The sequence below is a fragment of the Nematostella vectensis genome, chromosome 6 (genome assembly GCF_932526225.1).
Source record: "Nematostella vectensis chromosome 6, jaNemVect1.1, whole genome shotgun sequence".
NCBI classification, from domain to species: domain Eukaryota; kingdom Metazoa; phylum Cnidaria; class Anthozoa; order Actiniaria; family Edwardsiidae; genus Nematostella; species Nematostella vectensis.
The window spans coordinates 4,252,436-4,275,683 of record NC_064039.1 but is presented as its reverse complement, the minus strand read 5'-3'; the positions used below and the strand labels follow the sequence as shown (position 1 = coordinate 4,275,683).

Below are 23,248 nucleotides of genomic sequence, written 5' to 3'. Positions count from 1 at the left end.
GAAAAAAAACACAAATGAGAGATATGGGATTTAGTAGGAATAAAAATAAGTAAATATGGATGGACAATAGCGAAAATAACGAAGGAAATCATTGTTTTGAGATTGTTCAATCACAGTAGAAGAGTACAAGACAAAGGAAATGTTTAATAAAGTTTAATATTTGGCCAGAGGCGAAAAGGAAAGGAAATAGTTTTTATTAGTCTAATAAAGAATGAAAAGAAACAAATATGGAATAACGAAAACAAATATATTGACTGTCAAAGGGATATACTTTCGCTAGTATCCCAGCCTTCGTCGTTGATTAAAGAATTTTTTTGTATCGCGCGGTGTCATGCCGACAGGGTTTGTTTCCCTCATCTAGAGTTGCTTTCGCTCGTGCACGAATGATAAACGATTGAATTAGCTCCATGAATTTAACGGTCAGCAAGGCCTAGTCCAGACCTGGGACTCTCTTTGCGCTCGACATTCTGGCTCGCGTGAAAGATGGTCCAGTATTTATTGCATGCGCATGCGCGAACATGTACCAACCAGCGATCTTCACGGCAAAAGTTGAAATACGAGCGCGGATTCCCGCTAGACCTTGTCGAGTGCAGAGCTCCGAAAATCGATCATCGCTAAGTTGAAAAGAATGTTTTGTACGTGTGAAGGAATATCAGCGAACTGCTTGGGATTTGTTTTCTATAAAAACGCGATAAAACGTGATTGAAAATCAAATTCCAAAAAAAGCGCGCGCTCGTTTAAAATGACGCTATTGGCTTAAGCGCGCGTGAAAATATCGAAAACGGAAAAGCTCTTTGATTGACATATTTTCCAGACTCTAATTATCATCTGTCCTGTTCTCAGAAAAGATTGACAATCAAGTATTTACCCACGACCAAAATCAGCGTATTAATTCTAATAAAAAAACCTCGCTCGTCCCTTTCGCAGCCATCTTGAACTAGGCAACCAGGCCACACCGCATATATGCGGTGTATTTTCGCGCATGCGCATGCAATAAATACTGGACCCTCTTTCACGCGAGCCAGAATGTCGAGCGCAAAGAGAGTCCAAGGTCTGGACTAAGCAAGGCCGTGAGCGAGAGCTCACTTGATGAGATGTAGTCTCACGCGAAGAGCTATGTGCATCTGATAACGTTCTAAAACACCAGTACAACAAAGAGCTTAAAGTAAGCGTATTTCCAAAATGAATTTAAATGATTGAGAAGATACCATGCTTTTATCCGGAATATCGTTTTACTGGACAGATTAGAATTGAGATTGTTCTGTCCTTTCCAACGAAAGAGACGTTGAATTTCGGTCTTCCTGTGGTAGTAAGTAAGGTTTTTTTTGCTTTTGCCTCACACCAAAATGAAGCGTGCTGTGAGATCGAAAGCTGTTTAGCCATTAACACGCAACAGCCATCGCTGAACTTGATATTTTAGGAGCTTATACAAGACTGTCCAAAAAAAAAATATATATATATATATATATTCAGGATCTGCCTACCAGCGAGCCAAGCGAGCTTGGTACACAAAGCTGTTTGACACGGAGCAACGTCTACTTTTCACATCGCTGGCTATTTAAGGTAACAGTTCTAATACACCTAGGGTAAATGATAAATAGAAAGATTTTTAACCTCAACTTAGGAAATGTTAACGAAGCATGCCATATTTGGCATTATTGAAAAAATCATGGCCATTAATGTCTTTATTATTATTATTTTCCTTTTTTCGTAAAAGTACAGAAATTGTTAGAATATAATTTAATTGATTTTAATGGTTGCAATTATCAGCGAGTTTATTTCGCGTGCATGCTAAAAAATACTCTTTGATTTGACCAACTCCTTGATTGCATTACTTTTAAAACGTTTAACTATCTTTTGTTTGGTTTTCAGTTCAATAATCTACATGATTAGCCACCTAAGGCTTATGCTCAAATGGTTGTTTCGTTTCTTGTTTGTGTTAAAGTGTTTATGAGCAAAAGCAATAGTGAATGGACAAGGTAACGATCTCGCCGCCTGCCAAGCTCATATAAAATATTTATAAGTTTCAAAGCATCGGTGTGTAAATCGGCAAATGGAGAACAGTCTTCGCATTAATCAAATTAGTTGCACTACGTTTATTAGAAAAAATACAGAGACAGCGGTTAACCTGTTAGTTAGTGAGAAGGGAGGATTATCTGCGCATGCGCATAGACCTAAGTCCAATCTCTTTCCAAGAGCCAACGAAACTTGTGACAGCAAGCTTTGGTACCTTGGTCCACCACCACCCCTCCCCCCCCACCCCCGAGATCGTAGCAAGCCACACAGACATTGCTTATTTTTTGATGATGGGGTGTTGGTGTTGATTCCTCTGTATATCCAGCGTTGGTCTGTTTTATTTTTAAGATTCCATTTTAAATCGATTTGCAAGAATTTTATTGCATTGTGTTTTCCCCCATTTTCATAAAATAGAATGGCGTACTGAATGTGGTCGGGCCCTTGAAATTCCTTTGAGTTTATTTGTTGTTGTAATGGTTGGAAAAAGCTGTAAAATGACGTTTTGTCTTAAGGGTTGAGCATCTCCATCTTTCTTTCTTTTATATTTGCAAAATCTCTCCACCTTCTTCTCCCACCCCCCCTACCACCACCTAAATAAATAATATATTTTTTTTTCAATATATGTGCCTAGGTATGTGCTTCAGCCTAATATGTCCCTCTGCACACAATGAAATTTGTTGCAGGGCTTTATTTAAGTTATCATCTAACTTAACAGCATTCATGTGCATATTTTTAAATGATGTTTGGACTTCTTGGCTCGAATGTTGCTGTAATGACTTTGGCAGCAAGTCTTGGTGACTTATAATCGGTGGGATATCCAGTTGCTGATCCATGAAGACAATGTGGTATTTCTTACTCTGCAAAAAAGAAAATATGCTTATAGGATACACTTCCCTTTGCATGTATTTATATGTTGTATTTAATTTACAGATTACAGTAAGTTTCAGAATAAAAGGGATGTCTCTATATAAAATACCTTACAATACTTTTTTCGAATCATAACTTCTGAATGGTTAGCTATGTTTACAATAAATTTCAAATGAATATAGAAAATATATTCCATCTTTACAGTGAGAAAGTTATTTGGTCGATTAGTATCAATGTATAAATCATTAGTCTCAATGGCTGGTAATCAAAGAGTGTTGGGGCCTTAGATATAAATAAGTAATATCTCACATAGCAAAGGCAATATGCATGAAAGTTGGATTCAAACTCTGTGACAACAATAACATGAATGGGTTTTTTGACAATGCATTAAAAGCTACACAAGGGATATAACTTTTAAGTTCCTTGTATGCTTTAACAAAGTTTACGTGAAATTGTTAATCATCTGTTGAAAAGAAAAAAGCGTTCTTTGACCTCTACTAGAACTCAAGTGGAGTCGCAAAATGCGAATTAATTTTCGAAAGCTTTACTAAATTGGTGTCTTAAGCCACAGTGCGATTGTTTATAGCCAATTTATAAAAAAAGGAGCATTTATCATTTGGAAGATTACGTAAAGCTGTTTTTCTTTGTGCCAAACATGATGCCGCTCTCATAACAAGGGATTCGAGCGAGTTGTTAAATTTTGGTAAGTATCCTCTCAAATATTGCCTATTTCACGCAGAAAATCAACATATTTTTCATATCTTACAGTCTGAATATCTTGAATAATAGATACCTTATTAAAATAAATGTACCTTTACAGCTTTGATGATAGAAAAGCATGTTTTTTAGGGCTGCCAAAAATGACGTCGCTTCACTCAAAGGGATAGACGCCATTTGTGGCGCTTTTGGAAGAATCTGCCAGGCTTCTCGGGAGTGAGAGCAGAAAGGGCCAGTGACGTCATAGCCATGTAGAGCGCGATAGGCCCGCCGAGAAGCAAATGGACGAGGCTAGATGAGATGTAGTTTCACGCGAAGAGCTATGTTCATCTGATAACGTTCGAAAACACCAGTACAACAACGAGCTCAAAGTAAGCGTATTCCCAAAATGAATTTAAATGTTTGAGAAGATACCATGCTTTTATCCGGAATATCGTTTTACTGGAGAGATTAGAATTGGGATTGTCTGTCCAATCCAACGAAAGAAAGAGACGTTGAATTTCGGTCTTCCTGTGGTAGTAAGTAAGGTTTTTTTTTGCTTTTGCCTCACACCAAAACGAAGCGTGCTGTGAGATCGAAAGCTGTTTAGCCATTAACACGCATCAGCCATCGCTGAACTTGATATTTTAGGAGCTTATACAAGACTGTCCAAAAAAAATATATATATATATATATATAGGATCTGCCTACCAGCGAGCCAAGCGAACGTGGTACACAAAGCTGTTTGACACGGAGCAACGTCTACTTTTTACATCGCTTGCTATTTAAGGTAACAGTTCTAATACACCTAGGGTAAATGATAAATAGAAAGAGTTTTAACCTCAACTCAGGAAATGTTAACGAAGCATGCGATATTTGGCCTTATTAAAAAAATCATGGCCATTAATGTCTTTATTATTATTTTCCTTTTTTCGTAAAAGTACAGAAATTGTTAGAATATAATTTAATTGATTTTAAAACATGGTTGAAATTATCAGCGAGTTAGACATATTACTTTCCTGCTAGCAGAGGCCTCTTTTCTCTGTATTTCGCTGGGCTGGCGTTCGCGAGGAAAAGAGACCTCTGCCATGGGTCGCAAATTCGTTTGATAAAACCGCCGTCCACGATCGTGGACGGGAGATCCAGAGCGCATGCTCCGTTAATTAATTACTGGCCACTATTTGAGCCCACAATGACTAGAGCATGCGTGAAGCGTATATCCGCTGCGGGATAATAAGCCCGCATTCGAAACGTCGTCCTCCGTACAAATATCACGCGACGAATTATAAAAGTAGCCATTCAATGCCTTATCTTCATTCAGAATTTTCTCTCTTTTGACTAACGAGTTAATCTCCCGTTTACAGGTTTTGCAGCATATTCTTCTGGAATTAGCTGATCTAAGTTTACCAAAAAATTTTGTAACAATTTCTTCGAGTCCAACTGTGCGATATTTACATCGAAAAAACTCGCCTGCCCAGATGTCTTGAAATGTATCCCACAAACAAGACAAAACTCGTCTTTGCTGCGTTTGCTGTTCAATCTTTTCAGTGACGTTTCAGGTGATTGATATTGAACAGTTGTTTTCTTTTTTCGAAGAGGAAAACTAACCGGAGTTTGATTCATAATTTGCGACTAAACCCATGCAAAACATATTAGCATATTGACAGCTTTCGCGCGATGGTACGGGTTTTGGCACGTCAAGCGCGGTCGTTTAGAAACGAACACGCATGCGCTTAGCGAAATACAGAGAAAAGAGGCCTCTGTTAGCAGGGAAACATATTACGCGTGCATGCTAAAAAATACTCTTTGATTTGACCAACTCCTTGATTGCATTACTTTTAAAAACGTTTAACTATTTTTTGTTTGGTTTTCAGTTCAATAATCTACATGATTAGCCACCTAAGGCTTATGCTCAAATAGTTGTTTCGTTTCTTGTTTGTGTTAAAGTGTTTATGAGCAAAAGCAATAGTGAATGGACAAGGTAACGATCTCGCCGCCTGCCAAGCTCATATAAAATATGTATAAGTTTCAAAGCATCGGTGTGTAAATCGGCAAATGGAGAACAGTCTTCGCATTAATTAAATTAGTTGACTACGTTTATTAGAAAAAATACAGAGACAGCGGTTAACCTGTTAGTTAGTGAGAAGGAAGGATTATCTGCGCATGCGCATAGACCTAAGTCCAATCTCTTTCCAAGAGCCAACGAGAAACTTGTGGCTACAGCAAGCTTTGGTACCTTGGTCCACCACCACCCCTCCCCCCCCCCCCGAGATCGTAGCAAGCCACACAGACATTGCTTATTTTTTTATGATGGGGTGTTGGTGTTGATTCCTCTGTATATCCAGCGTTGGTCTGTTTTATTTTTAAGATTCCATTTTAAATCGATTTGCAAGAATTTTATTGCATTGTGTTTTCCCCCATTTTCATAAAATAGAATGGCGTACTGAATGTGGTCGGGCCCTTGAAATTCCTTTGAGTTTATTTGTTGTTGTGATGGTTGGAAAAAGCTGTAAAATGACGTTATGTCTTAAGGGTTGAGCATCTCCATCTTTCTTTCTTTTATATTTGCAAAATCTCTCCACCTTCTTCTCTCTTACATAAGTTTAATTACTATTCATTTGCCGATAGCACTTGATACTAAGTTCAGTTCCCTTTTCGCTTCAGGACTTTAAAAGACTTTTAAGCAACTGTAATTGCTTCTGCTCGCAACAATAAAACTAAAGATAAGAAAAAATAATAGTGTCTACGATGGTGAATGCGATAATTCAATTATTCCTGCTGGAGCCCTATTTTAACCGCACGAATGTATGTGTTCGCTGCAGACCGAGAAAGGTTCCAGTCGAGCAAGGCCGCATTTGCCTGAGAAGAGCAGCACAGACGGGGTGATGTTAAACTTGTAACCCGGTAAGGCTTAAATTAGAACTTCCAGGCTGAGATTTCACCAAATTTCAAGAACATGCTAAGGACATGCCGAGGCTCAGATAGCAGCAACATATTGCTTTTTTAGTTTTGTGTATTAATGCAGTGTTTAGACATTGGAGGAAATGTGAATGGGGGAGAGGACATTACTATCCCTATTGAAAATCAAAGCAATGTCCCCTTCTTTGAGCAGTTCCGGCACAGCTCTGTGATTGACGTTAGCTCCCATATATGGGGTTGTGTAAGTAGTTCATAGCTGTTATATTCTAAACACGAGGTAATGAGTTCAGTTCGCCTTAGTATTCGTTGTGAGCACATCTATTTTCTGTTAGTATTTTAACCAGATTATATGACCTTGGGTTTGTCAGCATAAGCTAGCGTTATAGTAAAAGGTGGGGTTTAAAAGAGTCACTTTTCTAGGGAATGATCTCTTCTCCTCGATAAAGAACAATCATATGACCACAGCTTATTCAAAGAAATCTAGATATATAAAATGTAATCTTTTTATCAAAAATGATTCTAAACACCTTTTTACGGTTTCCAAGGACTGAGACACAAAACAGGACAGATCTGACAGGTAATCCAAACAGCTAGTTTCACATCAAATGGAGGAGAATTTCTCCTAGTGCTTAGCGAGCAACAGTAACCACAATATTGGATGGGGGTATGGGGGGGAGGGGGGTCAATCCGGATTGCGAGGAGCCCACAATCATTATACGAATTCGTTTTCTTCCAAAGTGGCTTTTTCTCAGTTCGCAGGCGCCCGTATGACAACACACAGGATTCTTACATAGCAAACTTATCTCAAATTTGATCACGCATCGAATTGCGTCTTTCCTCCCACAATAAACAGCAATATGCCTCCTCATGCCACCCCAACGAACTTTGATATCACTGCCAAGTTTTGAAGTATTGAATTTTAAGAGTCAGCAATCAGGCATTCGAACCTATCAGTGTCAATATCTTTGAATATGACATAGAGAAAGACGTATTGCTATAATTAGCTACGTGTTATTCCACCCATTAGCTATCTTACGATTGCTGTTTTCTTTAAACTCGTTCACATCCATTAGTCTGTTAGAGAATATAAAAACTCGCTGACAGCTCTGCTGCTCTTAACGCTTTGTTGAGCCTTCGCTGAAATAATACTCAGGAAATAAGGGACTATTTTAATAAGTATCTCACCCATTGCTACTGTTTCCTGTCGAGTAGTCTTCCTTTTGTTTATCTTCTGTAAGCTGTGAATACCGCCTTAGGACAGAAAATGGCATTGAGTGTGTCACGTATAAATACTTCCTACACATTCAACAAGGGAGAGAATGATTGCTGTGGTGTGTGGTGTTGTTTCACCGTGAAGCCTTCCATCGCTTTATATTAAGCTGAGTAAGTATCCATTGAGTCATATTTGGAGTGTTTTCATAAAGACGATCCGGCAAGGCTGTTTGAGACATGTAATGATGAAGGGACATACAAAAATGTCCTGCGTTCTTACAACTAAATAATTTTTAATATGACTGCGTGAGTTACATTAGTTCTGTTCTAAAACGTTTTTACCATTATCTTTTGATCTATCGTTAAGACTTTTTTTAGGTTACTGAAATAATCGATTACATGTTTACACGTGTTTTTAATGGTTTTCTAATCTAACAACTGTAATAGAGGGTATTTTATAGTCGGGAACGTTTTGATAAAATACATAAGTAGAAACCTTTTTTTCTTTCTTTCTACTCTCCGATCTTTTAGAAGCTTCTCTCTGTCTTTTTTTTCTTAGTCTAGTAGCTAAAATTGGACGAATTGTGTTTTTTCTATTCAAACGGATTAAAGTATTCCTTTGAGTTGTATCAAGACAAGTAGGCATTTTTAATTCTAACTTTTTTTTACCTGTAGACGTAGACTAGTATGACTTTGGAAGAAGTGATTTCATGACATTAAAACATGGTAAAAGTAGTGGAACATTTTCTTTTTCTGTCCGAGGAGGCCCCTAAAATCAGTCATGCTCGCGTGCACTGATTACGTGCATTGAAAAAAAACATACAACCAAGTTGCGTAGTAACGTCTGAGCCTGCCCGTGAATGTGCTCCTGGTTGAAATGAAGATAGACAAGCGCTAATTTTAAACGAGGGTCACTTTGCGCAAGCATAAGAGAAATATGTGCCTAAATAAAAGCACAGTCTTAGAATAAGCACTTAATTGGTGAGATTTCTTAATTAAGTGTAATGAAGCTCTAATGCACAAACAAAACATAAAAGGATAAAAACCCAGCTAAACTAAATAACGGATATAGCAACTTTAACCGGAAAGATAAACAAGCCCTTGAACTGAACTAATGAAGCGAAATGATCACAACAAAAGGTGCTGCATAGGAAACTCATAAACAAAATACTAGAGTGGGAACTCATAACAAATATCAACTGCGGAGTGGCAAATAGGCTTGCATTTTTAAATTAATTATTTTTTAGTCTAAGCTATAAGACGACTAGGACTAGATTACAAGGTAATAGATCCCAACGTTCATAAGAACAGTACAACGTACATAAGGACAGTACAACGTAAATAAGGACAGCACAACGTACATAAGGACAGTACAACGTACATAACGACAGCATAACGTACATAACGACAGTACAACGTACATAAGGACAGTACAACGTACATAAGGACAGTACAACGTACATAACGACAGAACGTACATAAGGACAGCACAACGTACATAAGGACAGTATAACAACGTACATAAGGACATAGTACAACGTACATAATGACAGTACAACGTACATAAGGACAATACAACGTAGATAATGACAGTACAACAACGTACATAACGACAGTACGACGTACATAACGACAGTACAACGTACATTAAGACAGTACAACGTGCATAAGGACAGTACAACGTACATAATGACAGTACAACGTACATAACGACAGTACAACGTACATAACGACAGTACAACGTACATAAGGACAGTACAACGTACATAAGGACAGTACAACGTACATAAGGACAGTACAACGTACATAAGGACAGTACAACGTACATTAAGACAGTACACCGTACATTAAGACAGTACAACGTGCATAACGACAGTACAACGTACATAAGGACAGTACAACGTACATAACGACAGTACAACGTACATAAGGACAGTACAACGTACATAACGACAGTACAACGTACATAACGACAGTACAACGTACATAACGACAGTACAACAACGTACATAACGACAGTATAACAACATACATAAGGACAGTACAACGTACATAAGGACAGTACAACGTACATAAGGACAGTACAACGTACATAACGACAGTACAACGTACATAAGGACAGTAAAACAACGTACATAAGGACAGTATAACAACACACATAAGGACAGCACAACGTACATAAGGACAGTACAACGTACATAAGGACAGTACAACGTACATAACGACAGTAAAACGTACATAAGGACAGTACAACGTACATAAGGACAGTACAACGTACATAACGACAGTACAACGCATATAAGGACAGTACAACGTATATAAAGACAGTGCAACGTACATAAGGACAGTACAACGTACATAAGGACAGTACAACAAGAGAATTAGCCAGGAAGGAAGCAGAAAGGAAAGGTAGGACAAACATTTTTATATCTGAGGAAATTTTATGGAAATTTATGTCATTGCGGTTATTAGTGGAGTCTTGTAGGGACACTGTTTTGAGATAACATAAAAACAAGGATGCAATTAACTCCATAACAACATGAGGATTTCCAATAAGTGTATAATGATCGAATAATTTTTAACTCGAACTTTCCGCTCACTCAAACCCTTGTTAACGTTCCGGTAACTCAAGTCCTTGTTAACCGAGCTTCCCGGTAACTCAAACCATTGCTCACTCGAACGTTCCGGTAATTCAAATCCTTGTTAGCTCGGACATCCCGTTAACTCAAACCCTTGTTAGCTTGAACTTCCTGGTAACACAAACCCTTGTTAACTCGAACGTTCTGAAAACTCAAAGCCTTGTTAAATCGAACTTCCCGGTAAATCGAACCCACGGTCTCGAACTCCAACCCCGCCCTTTTCCCTTAGCCCCTTAATAGGAAAATGTTTGAATGTATGCGCGACATCTATGTGAATATACCTCCAGCTCTCCTTCTAGAAAAGAACAGAACTTAATTTTGAATTTGACATGAATTGAGGTTTCAGTAGTGCATGCTTTTTGTCTTCTCTTTTGTTTCTCCAAGACGTGCAATTTTTTCATCGTTCTATGCAATTTTTTTCTGTTTTTTTTATTGTGTATGAATTTTGTTTGTTTCTTACCCGCCCCCCACTTTTCTAATGGTCCGTCACTTACGAAACGTTTCGTTGACATATTTCGTTATTTTTTTTAAAGTTTCCTAGACTTTTAGTTCCCTAGTTTTCGAGTTGCTCTTTCTCGTATTTCTCAAACTTCCCGCTTACTCGAACATTTTCACGTCTCCCTTGAGGATTTTACCCTGGAAAACCAGAGGCTCGAGGTTTTTTTTAAGAGGCTCTATTCTATAATTCTTTTATTCGCATTTGATCCAACCTTCCCCTGTCCCTAAAGAGAACAAAATCAAATTCTGCCTCAGTACTTTTATTTAAACATAACATTTTTGTGCTATGTGCATTAAAAATGAGTAGTGTAAGCGCCACAGATCCCCAGCATGCGACGCCCCTGGACATGTCTTCACACCCCCTCCCTCCTCCCTAAAATGTTTTTCTCAAAACGATCGAGAATAGAGTAGAAGCCGAAATATTGATTGTCATTGCGCAATCTTTCAAATATTTGATTAATTTGTTAAGTCGCCAATGCAACGTTGATCTTGACGACGTCTCTAGTTATCTAATATTTGGTGACAAATTTAGGCATCTGCTCCGTCAGCTGGGAAAATCTAGCTGCGAAATGATTGACAGTTTTACGGTATCCAATCACAGGCGATATCCCCTTTGTATTTAATTGTTGCAGCATTTGATCACCAAGCGTCGATACAATAAACACAACAAGTTCGTTCCCTGTTAGTGGCTATTCTCGCTCCTAGTTGATTCAGAGTCAAGGAAACGTATACATACATAAGTGTATACATAGTTTTGGTGAGAAATTGAACTGATTGTTTACGTTTCTAAGATTGATGTGTATGGTAATTACATAGAACATACGAAAGAAGGATGAAAATCACCAAACTTGCAGCTGCTTCTCCCACAGAGGGAAAAAGGCAAAAGATAGATTAATAATCAACGCAGCCGAAAATACATTTATAAAAAAAAAACTCCTTCATATGACCAGGTAAGAATCTGTTTAATCTTTAATTCGATAAAAAATTTGATCTGGAGACCCTCACTTCGCTTGCTATTTCTGGCGGTTTTAAGTGACGTTTCAATACTCAATGTCCTCAGGGTTTTATTTGGTATCTACATTACGGGGCCTGCTATATTTTTTTTATGTTTGTCAAACTTTAGGTTATGTTGCATCATTCTCCACAATAAACGTTTTAACGTTAAAAAAAACAATTTCATAGTTCCCAACTAACGTTTTTGTCTCTTTCAGCTTCAATTTTGAACACTGAAATGGGATAAAACATAATCGATGTTTTAGAATTTAATGTTAATCTGTTATTTTTTGAAAAGGAAAGTTGCAGTGCTAAATTCTTTGAGCCTAACGATATCTCGGCGATGAAGGCAGATTTCTAAATTGATAAGATAATTTAAAAGTTTATTTTATTTAATAATGATGAATGATACCGACATGAGCAGTATATCACTTTAATATAATATAAAATCCATTGTTAGGTAATCAAAATAAGAGCCTGTTACTCGTTTTTCTTATCTTTGCATTTTTCCCTTTATATGTTCGTAGCTTTCAAACAGTCGAAAAAATATTCAAAGGAAATTGAGTCCGGATATATCTTATCTACAAAGGTCCAACGATGGCGAAACTAAAAATACTTTGTTCTGTATACTGAATGGCCCAGTGACAAATTTTCAGTATCTCGAGTTCCCTAATTTGAAATTGCTAATTATCAAAATAGTAAATTCTCGTTTGTTTTTTAATTGACTTTTACTTAATTTTTTTCTTTTTTTTTCAAATCCTTTTTCACAAAAAAACCCGCTTGCCGCAAACCTTGCGGAAAAGAATGAAAACCTCGCACGCCCTCTTGACCCGAGCATTTTCAGTCATTCGCACTAAAACTCCTGCGCTATTCTTTTCGCTTACAAACTTTATCTCAGAATTACAAATATGAATGGGTGATTATGTCGGCAAATGCGTTAGCCTTTCATGTGCATTTCTATCACGCGGAGCCCTTCAAATAGTCTTGGCGAACTTGAAGTTTGTATTCTTATCTCTTTATATGTATGTGAGCAGAAAGAATTTAATACTTTTTCTGCTAGTAGGGAGTATTTGATTTTTTACGCATTTGTCTATTTTATTTCAAGCCACGAACTTGCCGTATAGTCTCCAAAGTAAGTAACTTTGCGTTTCAGCATGAGGCAGTATAAAGGTGATGTTACACGCGTCGTTTTGCACATCGTTTTTTCGCGCAACATGCTGCACAAAAAAACGATTGCCGTGAAACATGGTCTTTTGCCTCGTTTTATACGCAAATTTTGTTTTGCAACATGTTTCAGGATTTTGAATCATGATCGAAATAATGCAACAAAAAATGACGAATTATGAAAAAATCGATCCGTGTAACATCACGTTTTTTTTGTGTGCAACAAATCCCGCAATCCATCTTGTTTTGGGCATGCAAACGAGGTCGTGTCAACAAACAAAATGGCGTCGTTTCAACAAGAAATCCGCCGTCCGCCACCGACACCGATGACTCAGGGCCTTTTTCGTGCGTGGGGATACCCCCTCCCTTTTTTTCTCATGCCTCGTTCTCGTGCCACTCTCTTCCCCATGCTCCATGCTCTCGCCTCTCGTCAAAAATTTCAAACTACTACAGCCGCTTTCTGGCTTCCGTCATTCAAATCATGGGAATTACATTTGATGCTTTTTCATTGGTTAGAGCCTGATGGAGAGAAGAAAACGTGATTGGTAAGGATTATAAAGCTGGCCAATAAAAACGCTCTTCAAAAGTTTTGAATGACGGATGCCAGAAGAAGATTAGTCTAATGGGAATCGTTGACGAGAGTTCCCAAATTTCCGGTAATAGCTCATAAAAAAAGGTAGGACTAAAATGAAATTCGAATATAGTCTTCATCCAAGAAATTGAGAACGCTGAAGATTTTTTTTTGTTTTTATAAAAAGAGGAACGCCGCAGCTTGTTATTATGGAGAGATATGTTTGTAGAGAATGTTAGCAGGCTAATGGACTTGAAACTAGTGGTGGTAGAATCGGGAACCCTTTGAAACAAAAAAGCGCTTGAAAATGTTAAATTGAAGCAGCCATCAAAATATGTTTTCCTCAAACTACACTCAATTTTTAAAGAGCGTCCAGCCTGAGATTTCACAAAATTCTACATGCGAAAATCCTGCCCAGACTTAGACCATAAACATTCTTAGACAGCAGCAAAAACACGATGCGTTCTAAAATGTGTTCAATAACATAACATTAAAATATTATTGATTTTATCATTTGTGGTTCTTTACTTTTCCAATTCTTTATTCCAATACTTATTACATTTTTATATAGACTTCAATTTAAGAACATCATTAAGAAAATTTCAAGCCATAAAATGCTAAAAAATAAATTAAAACGGTCACGCCTCAATAATAAGACTGTACATTTCTATATTTCAGTCAGCCAATCCCCCTCCTAGGTCTTTCGACGGGACTTGAAGCAGGATATCGCAGTTTCGTTTTGTTATAGGAAACACTATTCTAACAGATCCTCCTTTTCCTCTTTTCATCTGCGGGAATAATTTAACCCATTGACTCCTGGCTATTTTTGAGCTGAATTTACAAAAAAAAAACAGACTGAAAACAGATACCTCCCCCCCCTATTCTGAGTTTTATACAGCCCGTCAAAGTCAAACACAGCTGCACCTAGTCAGCGGTATCCAAGCTTTCCAACAGTGCTTTGCGGTCCCACTTTTAATCCCTCGTCGTTGTGCTGAAGCAAGCACAATTTGATGGCTACTTGTATTTTTCATCAAAAATACAGCTATGAGCATATTAGGAGAGTGTCTCAGGACATCATGAAGTCTATTGGAGCATAATTGAGTGCTTTGCTTATGGATATTTGCAAGCAAAGGTGGATTCATAATGTTTTTTTCTTGTTTGGCTTTGCCTGGATGAGAAAATAATTTTCTAATAAATCACCACAGCTCTCCTAAATGCTGTCTTTTCTGAAACCAAATTGATTCCAAAATTGTTTACACTGCTATTCTGGGTCTGTATGACCTGGAATTGATTTGTTTGGCTCTTCGGGGTGAAAAGACTTATAAAAAAACCATCTGACTTGGGGGAGAGGAGTATTGACTGGCCCTCCCCTCGTGAATTTTTCCCTGGATCTCCCAGGATTCTTTGCAATTCGTAAAGGCATCTTCGTGGTTTTACAAGCCTTCAAGGAGTGGACATTGTGTCTTGAAGCCATGAAAATGTACCTGGAGGATCAGAATAAAAGTATCTATTTGTTTCTTGAGCTGTGTTTGCTGATCTCTCTCCCTTGTGTGGTATTTTGAGCGTTTTATTGAGAGGGGTGATTCTGCTTTTCTTTCCTTGTTCGATTTGAAATTTGTCAAAGAACCTGTGCTATTATTTGGCTTAAGAGTAGTTGCCAACACCTTGGTTGGATGCATATCTTCAAGACCATTTATCCCTTAGACTGATGCCTGAGTATTTTCATCTTGTTGTGTTTAGTTTGCATTTATGAATTTTTTGGGTTGTGGGTACTTCCCTAAGCCGTTACAGGCCGGTTGAGAGGTCAATGTGTTAATTATGAAAAATGTCCAAGGTCCAAATCGAACCATAACTAAAAAAGTTACCATTTGACAAAGTTGTGCTTAAGTTCGGTACCCGAGCAATAACCTCTTTGAACGCATGTTTTCACTTTTTATGCTTAATTCACGAGTTAAAGTAAGGATCTACTAATACGTGAGAGACCAATTTTCGGCGTGGACTTACGTGCGACGATAAGGCAAATCCTCATTAGGGTGATTTAAATAACAAACTGAATGACACAAGGCCATCAACAGTTTCACCTCAATAATGAAGTATTTCCAGTTATAGTTAGTTCCCTCCACTGCTCTACACGCAAGCATTCTTATATAAATGCTTTGAGATGGATTTGACAGATTTACGTGAAGATCAATGTTAGGGTCGTGTCTGGTTGGTGATGAAGCTGTGAAGTGAAATGTGATTATATTATAGTTCGTGACACGCCTCGTGGTATCACCGTATGATTACGATGGTTTATCTGCCAGTACCAGTTTAAACCGTGATATCAATAGAAAAAATCGAAAGTTTGCTCATAGAGCGGGTCAGAACTACACCATATCTGCAGAGGAAATCTGCAGTTTACACAAACTTCTTCATTACTTAATTTTTCTGTGGTTTGTTTACAGACAACATTACCGTATGTCTGGAACAAGTTACCTCAAAGGCCAGTAAATCCACTAAATGAAACGTAAGTAAGAATATTATAATATTGTTATTATTTCAAGTGCATTCCTTTTTTATTCTACATTTTCCATAACTTTGGACCCCACGAAGAAGGTTTTAGACATTGGAAATTTCCATCATTAAAACACAGTTTGGCAATTCCTTTTTCCCTGACAGATCAACATAAAGCAATACCGTACACTAATTACGGGATTGTAATAATCATTATTTCTTTTTTCAAATCTTTTAAGATAATTTTCATTTTTTTCTCTATTCAGTGGGTAATAAAGAGAGAATTATTGTAAGCTATTGTTTCACGGGAGGTCAGGACAAAGAGGGTATTTAGTCCAGTAAAAATACGAATATTTTAATTCCAGTTTGCTTTTTTTTAACGTGCACACAAAGCCTAAAGGAAAAGTACGCATTTAAAACGATTTTAATTTCTTAACGGAATTAGATTGGTTACAAGTCTTCTCGCACCACGCCGATGTTAGGGAGGTTAACAGCTTCGAGACAACAAGGCTGGTGAATAGAAAATTGGAAACTTGGAATTAGGTTCGGCTCCGGATCCTAGTTTAAAAGTTTTAAATTAAACAGCACAACACAACAGCCGAAGGTCTACTTTCGGTTCTCAATAGACGTGCTATTTGTAGACAAAACTATCAAGCATAAGCTAGATCGCTCTGATATGTAGCCAAATCCGACAATTAACGTCCCGTGGAGATACAAGGCATAAAAATCCCTTTTTTGGGGGTGATCAGATTTTCATCAGAGAACTCACTACGCCCCACATCCCCACACTCTGGAAAAATTAGGTCCACTTTTCCGGGTTTCGCCCCCCCGCGTATTGAACCATCGTTTTTGTATCAAACCCAGCAGCTTCTGTTTTTTTTTTTTTTTTACTATTCTAGCAGCTTCTATAGTTTTTGTTTCTTGCTTTTTCAAATGCATACACAGTTGAATATACAAATAAATCACAAGCATCTCTTTGTGTTGTCAAAACTAGATTCTCGATACAATTTAACTAATAACAAGAGAAAACACTTTGTTATGATCAACAGCACCTATATTTCGTCTGGGGTGACCCTGAGGAAGGCTGTTGTGCACAGCAGAAATATAGGTGCTGTTGATCATAACAAAGTGTTTTCAGTTGAATATACAAATATGGGGCTGAATCAATATCGTGAGAATAAGGACTTGCTTTTGTCAGGAGTAGTAAGGATAATAATATTTTAGCTGCCTAGCGCTGTAGTATGACCAGTAATTATTACACCAGGGTCTATTAGCTACGCTGGGGCTCCAATTGAACCGCAAACCGCCAGAGGCAACCAACCTGATGCGCGGACCAAAAAACTGTGTTTACTTTTAAAGTGGGCGGGAAATACTTACCGGAAAAGCATTTTCTTTCTTTTTTATTTATTTCCTCTTTTGTTGCCGACGCTACAGGCCATTTAAAAAGTGAGTACACCTTTCATTCGACAACAATATACTCAGAACTCTGTCCCTCATCAAAATCCTCGTTTACAGGTTGGTTCTTTGAATGGCAAATGACCTTTGTAAATGTTATGAAGCGGAAAATCAAAATCCAATGTCTTACAGCCAAGCATTCAAAGTTATATTGTAGCTGTGATAGCTTGGACTCAGATTGGACTTGGGGGCGGCGAATATTTAGGGGGGGTATGTTTTTGGGGGGCGCCGATTTAGGGGGGTCATATTTTTGGGGGGCTGTCATTAGAGGGGGGTCACATTTTTTGGGCGCCGAATTTAAGTCTGTTTTTAATATAATACTGAGCAAGAGAGTCATTGTTCAAATTTAAATTTTATTCAGTTCATAATGTTTCCTACTATTGTATATCTAGTTCCATATTGTTCAGGTTCAAATATTGTCTTTATATAAATACATTTTGAGAATCCCTCTCATGGTTGACAGACAAAGCTGCCCATTTTAATCAGTTGAACAAAACGAATACTTTAAAATGTTGCGAAACCTAGAATGTCTTTGTTAAAGCCGCATTGTCACCAGTTTACTTCCAGTCGATTACGTAGCAATCTCCGATGATTTTTTAACGGAAAACGCTGAAAATATTTCAAAATATTGAAAGCAGTGTGTCTATTGAAAGTTTCTTCGAGGATTTGATCGATAATTTAGAGCGGATGGCCTGTTAAATATCTCGAATTCTAATAGAATCTTTTGTCTTTAAACGGTTGAGGTTTCCGTCGGACCTCCGGAAGTAAACTGGTGACAATGCGGCTTTAATGCCGTCGACGACGTTATCTCGTTATCTAGCGACACCGGTATTTGTTGTTTATTTCTGTGCCACTCTTTAACTAGGGAAAGTAAAGATTCATACTTAAATTAAATAGGACAAAATAGCCATGCTAGCTGGAATCTATCAGATCTATATTTTAGTAAAGGTTATATTCAGCTACACTCAGTATGCATGTCAAGTCTCGGTGGTTTTAAAGAGATATAATTATTGAATATGAAAATGTGGAGGAGGTGGTGGGTGGAGGGGGGGTTTGGGTGCAAAATTTTGGGCGCTCGGTCTAGGGGGGTCACGATTTTCGCGCTTGGATTTGAGGGGGCCAAAATTTTTGAGCCGGGTTTTGCAAAATTGCCGGCCTACCCCCCACCCCTACCCCCATTAAATAATGACCGCTCCCTAATACCCAATGAATAATAAGGAAGACAATAACACTAATGATCAATAACAATAATAAGGTTGTTACTGTGATCACAATTTGATTCTGCATTTTAGAACGCCTCGGCATGTTATTAGCATGTTCTTAAAATTTGGTGAAATCTCAGGCTTGACGTTCCTATAAAAAGGTTCTTTTTTTAAAAAAAAGAGTGTATTTTACCATTTTTACTATTCCATAAGCAACACAAAATGGCGAATATGCACCAAGTTTTCTTATATTATTTATTATCATATAACCAGCCTCTCTGAGTATTAGTTGGTATCATGTAAAATCTGAATTACGTAAACCATTGCCCATGCATAAACGAAGTCCAAAAACTGTTCACTTGTTTATAATGATAATGAAAATACTAGAAGGTGCTTCAACCGCCCTGCTTTCTTTATAGTCGCTCCCTTTTACATCGACTTAATTAAACGCGGAGCTTTCGGCAGTAGATGTCTTCGGTAATGACCCTAGAGGCATGTTCGCTGCGTATTTAATCAATAAGAAGTGTTAAAGAGCAGCTTGGCGTCTTCTGGCGCTGTGTGGAAGCGCGAAAACTCCTAAGCAAATAACATTTAAGGTTTGTTAGCAATTTGGTCTAGTCGGTTATTTCTTTAAGAATAAGATGAAAAAAAACTGAAAATGAAGTTATGATTTTTATCTAAATTTTCCTTTATTTTGCTCTATTTAGTGGCCACGATTGATATGTCATATTTTTTCGTTTAAGTTTCTTTTCTTGCATAAGTATATGATAACGTTTGGATGACAAAAAAGATGTTAGTAATGCTAGTTTATGATATTACTTGCGAAGGCAAACACCATCTCGAAAGGGAAAAGCCATAATATTGGTCACATTAACGTATATTAATACTGACCTTCTGTCTAGGTAAATTAACTCTTTCTTGAGAGGCGTCTTGAAAGGATATTAGATCAAGTCTGCTCGAAACCTCAAGTCTGTTTTGCAAGTAAAATATAATCAAAGTGGCAAGTTAGAGACTGGTTTGATTAAATAAGTCCCGGACTCGATGGACAAGTAGTCGCGAGGCGCCTTAATAAATATCAGTACTTTTTTCATTATTGCTTCATGAATTAGTGTTTAGATATCATTCGGTGGCAACGCACTTTCTGTGCTTTTCTCTACCAACCTTGTTATGTTTATTTAACTCTATTACTTTTTTTATAATTTCACTGAATAGGAATTTAATGAATCTATTGTTTATTACACTCATTCAGTCATAAAAATAATAAGGTAGTGCAAGAGTTCCCGCACGGCTATCAACATTGTGCACACATTTCATTAGTTAAACCCTGATGTTATTACTGTGTACCTTTCTGGTTTAATCTCTAGTAGGCTTATCAGCAATTGACAATATCGAAAACGAATCTATGCATGCCGACTGACATTTAAATTTGAACTTTTTGAAGGTTTCCTTATAATTCTACCCTCAGTCGTTATCTTAAAGTGATAGCAAATCATCAAATGAGAAAAACAGAAATAATCAAATCCCTTTTGTTTTACGACAATCAATTTGTCAAAGTCATCCCCCGTCCTTGTTAACAAGCTCTTTGTGCATATTCTCTTTTATTTGATTACAGGGAGGTAGGCGAATCAGTTTGGGTGAAACCTCAGTATCGCTTAGACGAAACGAAATACTGCCTTAAAGGCTATCTCGCTAAACGTGATATATACACCTCAACCACGGCGCCAGGACCGGGCCGCTGACTTTATCGCAATATGGAGATGAAGTCCTGCTGCAATGACTCGAACTCTTCTATTAACTCGCCGCCTCCAAAATTTTCGATTACAACCATCGCCGTAAGCTCAACCTTTGTGGTCATTCTTCTTCTACTGACGGTCTTCGGAAATGTTTTTGTCATAATGGCATTCAAAGTATTTCATCGGATGAGGCAGGTTACAAATTGTTTCGTTGCCTCACTGGCTGTCACTGACATCCTCGTGGCTGTTTTCGCGATGCCCGTCTGGGTGGCATACCTTATAACCGGTCCGGAATGGGTAATGGATATGATTCTGCAGAAGTTATGGACCTGCACGGATATAATAGTGGGTGTGGCATCGATATGGCACCTAACGTTCGTGAGCATTGACCGTTATTTGTGTATCATACACCCGATGGTTTACCCTCTGACGATGACTAAACCCCGCGCGCTCGTTATTATCATCTGTATCTGGGTGTACTCCATCGTGGTGGCGTCGCTGGGTTCAACTCTTTGGCACTGGAGGGGGTACACACTGTTTGTTACCGTTATGAACTTCCTTATCCCAGCCGTAGCGATCTGTATCGCCTACTTCCGGATCTTTTTGACCGCGCGCCATCAAGCCAAACAGATCAAGCTTACCATCAAAGGAAAAACACACAGGTTTTTTCTCACAAAAGAGCTCAAGGCCACCAAGACGCTTGCGGTTGTGATAGGCGCCTTCCTCGTTTGCTGGTCACCTTTCTTTGTCATCAATCTCTGTTACTACACCAGTGCCGTCACTCCATCCCCTGTTCTTGTGGCGATTGCAAAGTGGGCGCATTATGGCAACAGCTGTTTGAATCCTCTTATTTACGGAGTGATGAATAAAGATTTCCGACGCGCTTTCAAACGACTTCTGGCGCCATACTTACCAGGTAAACAAACAACACTTTTGTTACGGTCAAACTGACGAAAAATGAAAATAAGCTACCTCGTGGACAGCGTCTTGATATTGTCCTTTTGAATGGTGAAGTTTGATCAGGTATAGGAAGCAGAGGTGGAGTTAGAATGGAGGGAGTAGTGATCAAGATGGTGGAGATACTTACTAGGGTGGACAAGGGTGGTGATCAGGATAGAGAGTAAAAATTAGGATGGAGGGGGTACTGATCTAAGAGGAGGGGCTAAAGATCAGGATGGAGGGGGTATTGATCTAAGTTGAGGGGGGCAAAGATCAGGATGAAGGGGGGTACTGATCTAAGAGGAGGGGCTAAAGATCAGGATGGAGGGGGTATTGATATAAGTGGATGAAGTACTGATCTTAGTGAAGGCGGGGGGGGGGGGGTAAAGATCAGGATGAAAGGGATACTGATCTAAGTGAAGGGGGGTAAAGATCAGGATGGAGGAGGGGGTACTGATCTATGTGGAGGGGGTAAAGATCAGGATGGAGGGGGGTACTGATCTAAGTGGAGGGGGTAAAGATCAGGATGGAGGGGTACTGATCTATGTGGAGGGGGTAAAGATCAGGATGGAGGGGGTACTGATCTTAATGGAGGGGGCAAAGATCAGGATGGAGGGGGTACTGATCTATGTGGAGGGGGCCGGTAAAGATCAGGATGGAGGGGGTACTGATCTATGTGGAGGGGGCCGGTAAAGATCAGGATGGAGGGGGTACTGATCTAATTGGAGGGGGTAAGGATTAGCATGAAGGGGTACTGATCTACGAGGAGGGGGTAAAGATTAGGATGGAACGGGTACTGATCTAAGTTGAGTGGGTAAGGATTAGGGTGGAGGGGTGCTGATCTAGGTGGAGGGGGTAAAGATCAGGATGGAGGGGTACTGATCTAAGTGTAGGGGGTAAGGATTAGAATGGAGGGGGTACTAATCTAAAAGAAGGGGGTAAAGATCAGGATGGAGGGGGTACTGATCTAAGTGAAGGGGCAAAAGATTAGGATGGAGGGGATACTGGTCTAGTAAAGGGGGTAAAGATCAGTATGGAGGGGGTACTGGTCTAAGAGTAGGGGGTAAAGATCAGTATGGAAGGGTAAGGATAAGTACGAAGAGGACGTATTAATATGGACGGAGGGGCTAGTGATAAGAGCTGAGGGGGCAGTGATAAGGACGGGAGGGTTAATGATAAGATACTGGTCTGGTATATATTCTTATATGGTTATGATATGGTTATAATATGATATTAATAATATGATATTATTAGTTTCTGAAACTTTATGACTCGTTGACTTAATGACTCTCAGCCTTATTCATTATTTCATTTTACGTATTTTGCTTGATATGCAAGAAAAAACTGCTTTCGGTACAGATGAGAAAATTTATGTTAAGATGAATGACAATATTCGGGTTTACTCTTAACGACACCCATCCTTCTAAATGGCCATCAACGTTTTATTTCCAAGTGTTTAAGGTAGTGCATGCCCTATTAGGTAATAACATTGTGGAGGGATGACGCACAATCTTTACTTCTATTGCATTTGCAGCATATTAAAATCGACAAGAGCGAGTTACTGAAACTGTTTAATCGCGACCTTGGGGCAATTGCCATTAGTCAAGTACAAAACAACAATTTTACCCGGTCATGACTCCTGTGTTTATTGCGATCTCATATTTCCTGTGCTTGACACACACGAGTTATTGCCCTGGAGATGTTTTTCTCATCATTTGAACCAGATGAGGTCCACGGTAATGGATATGTTGTTATTCAGGTTGCACAAATGGTCTGACTCGCTCTAAGTGGTGACTTTACATTTACTCCCAAAAAATCAAACAACCTAAATGGGCCCTCTAAAGGGGGCCC

At 38.5% G+C, this 23,248-nt stretch overlaps 1 protein-coding gene and 1 long non-coding RNA gene across 10 annotated transcripts in view; one reads left to right on the top strand and one right to left on the bottom strand.

Annotated features, from left to right (window-relative positions):
• Positions 1–23,248, top strand: part of LOC5502646 (octopamine receptor) — a 28,557-nt gene that overhangs the window by 4,525 nt on the left and 784 nt on the right. Inside the window, exons 1-5 of one of the 9 annotated variants that reach the window (XM_032370939.2) lie at positions 320–1,165; positions 1,474–1,563; positions 6,402–6,483; positions 16,020–16,081; positions 20,338–21,374. In XM_032370939.2, coding sequence (XP_032226830.2) covers positions 20,477–21,374 — 898 coding nt within the window. In that variant the 5' untranslated portion in view covers positions 320–1,165; positions 1,474–1,563; positions 6,402–6,483; positions 16,020–16,081; positions 20,338–20,476. Of the gene's footprint in view, positions 1–319; positions 1,564–3,828; positions 3,972–4,279; positions 4,370–5,883; positions 6,484–7,196; positions 7,882–9,339; positions 11,798–15,276; positions 16,082–20,337; positions 21,375–23,248 lie in introns of those variants that run through there. The other 8 variants (XM_032370938.2, XM_048728549.1, XM_032370946.2 and 5 more) reach the window with 8 other exon arrangements.
• LOC116610185 lies at positions 2,690–3,805 on the bottom strand. Its single transcript, XR_004293253.2, has 2 exons — positions 3,696–3,805; positions 2,690–2,873 (listed from the first exon to the last, which is right to left on the bottom strand). It is a non-coding gene; the product is annotated as an uncharacterized LOC116610185 (long non-coding RNA).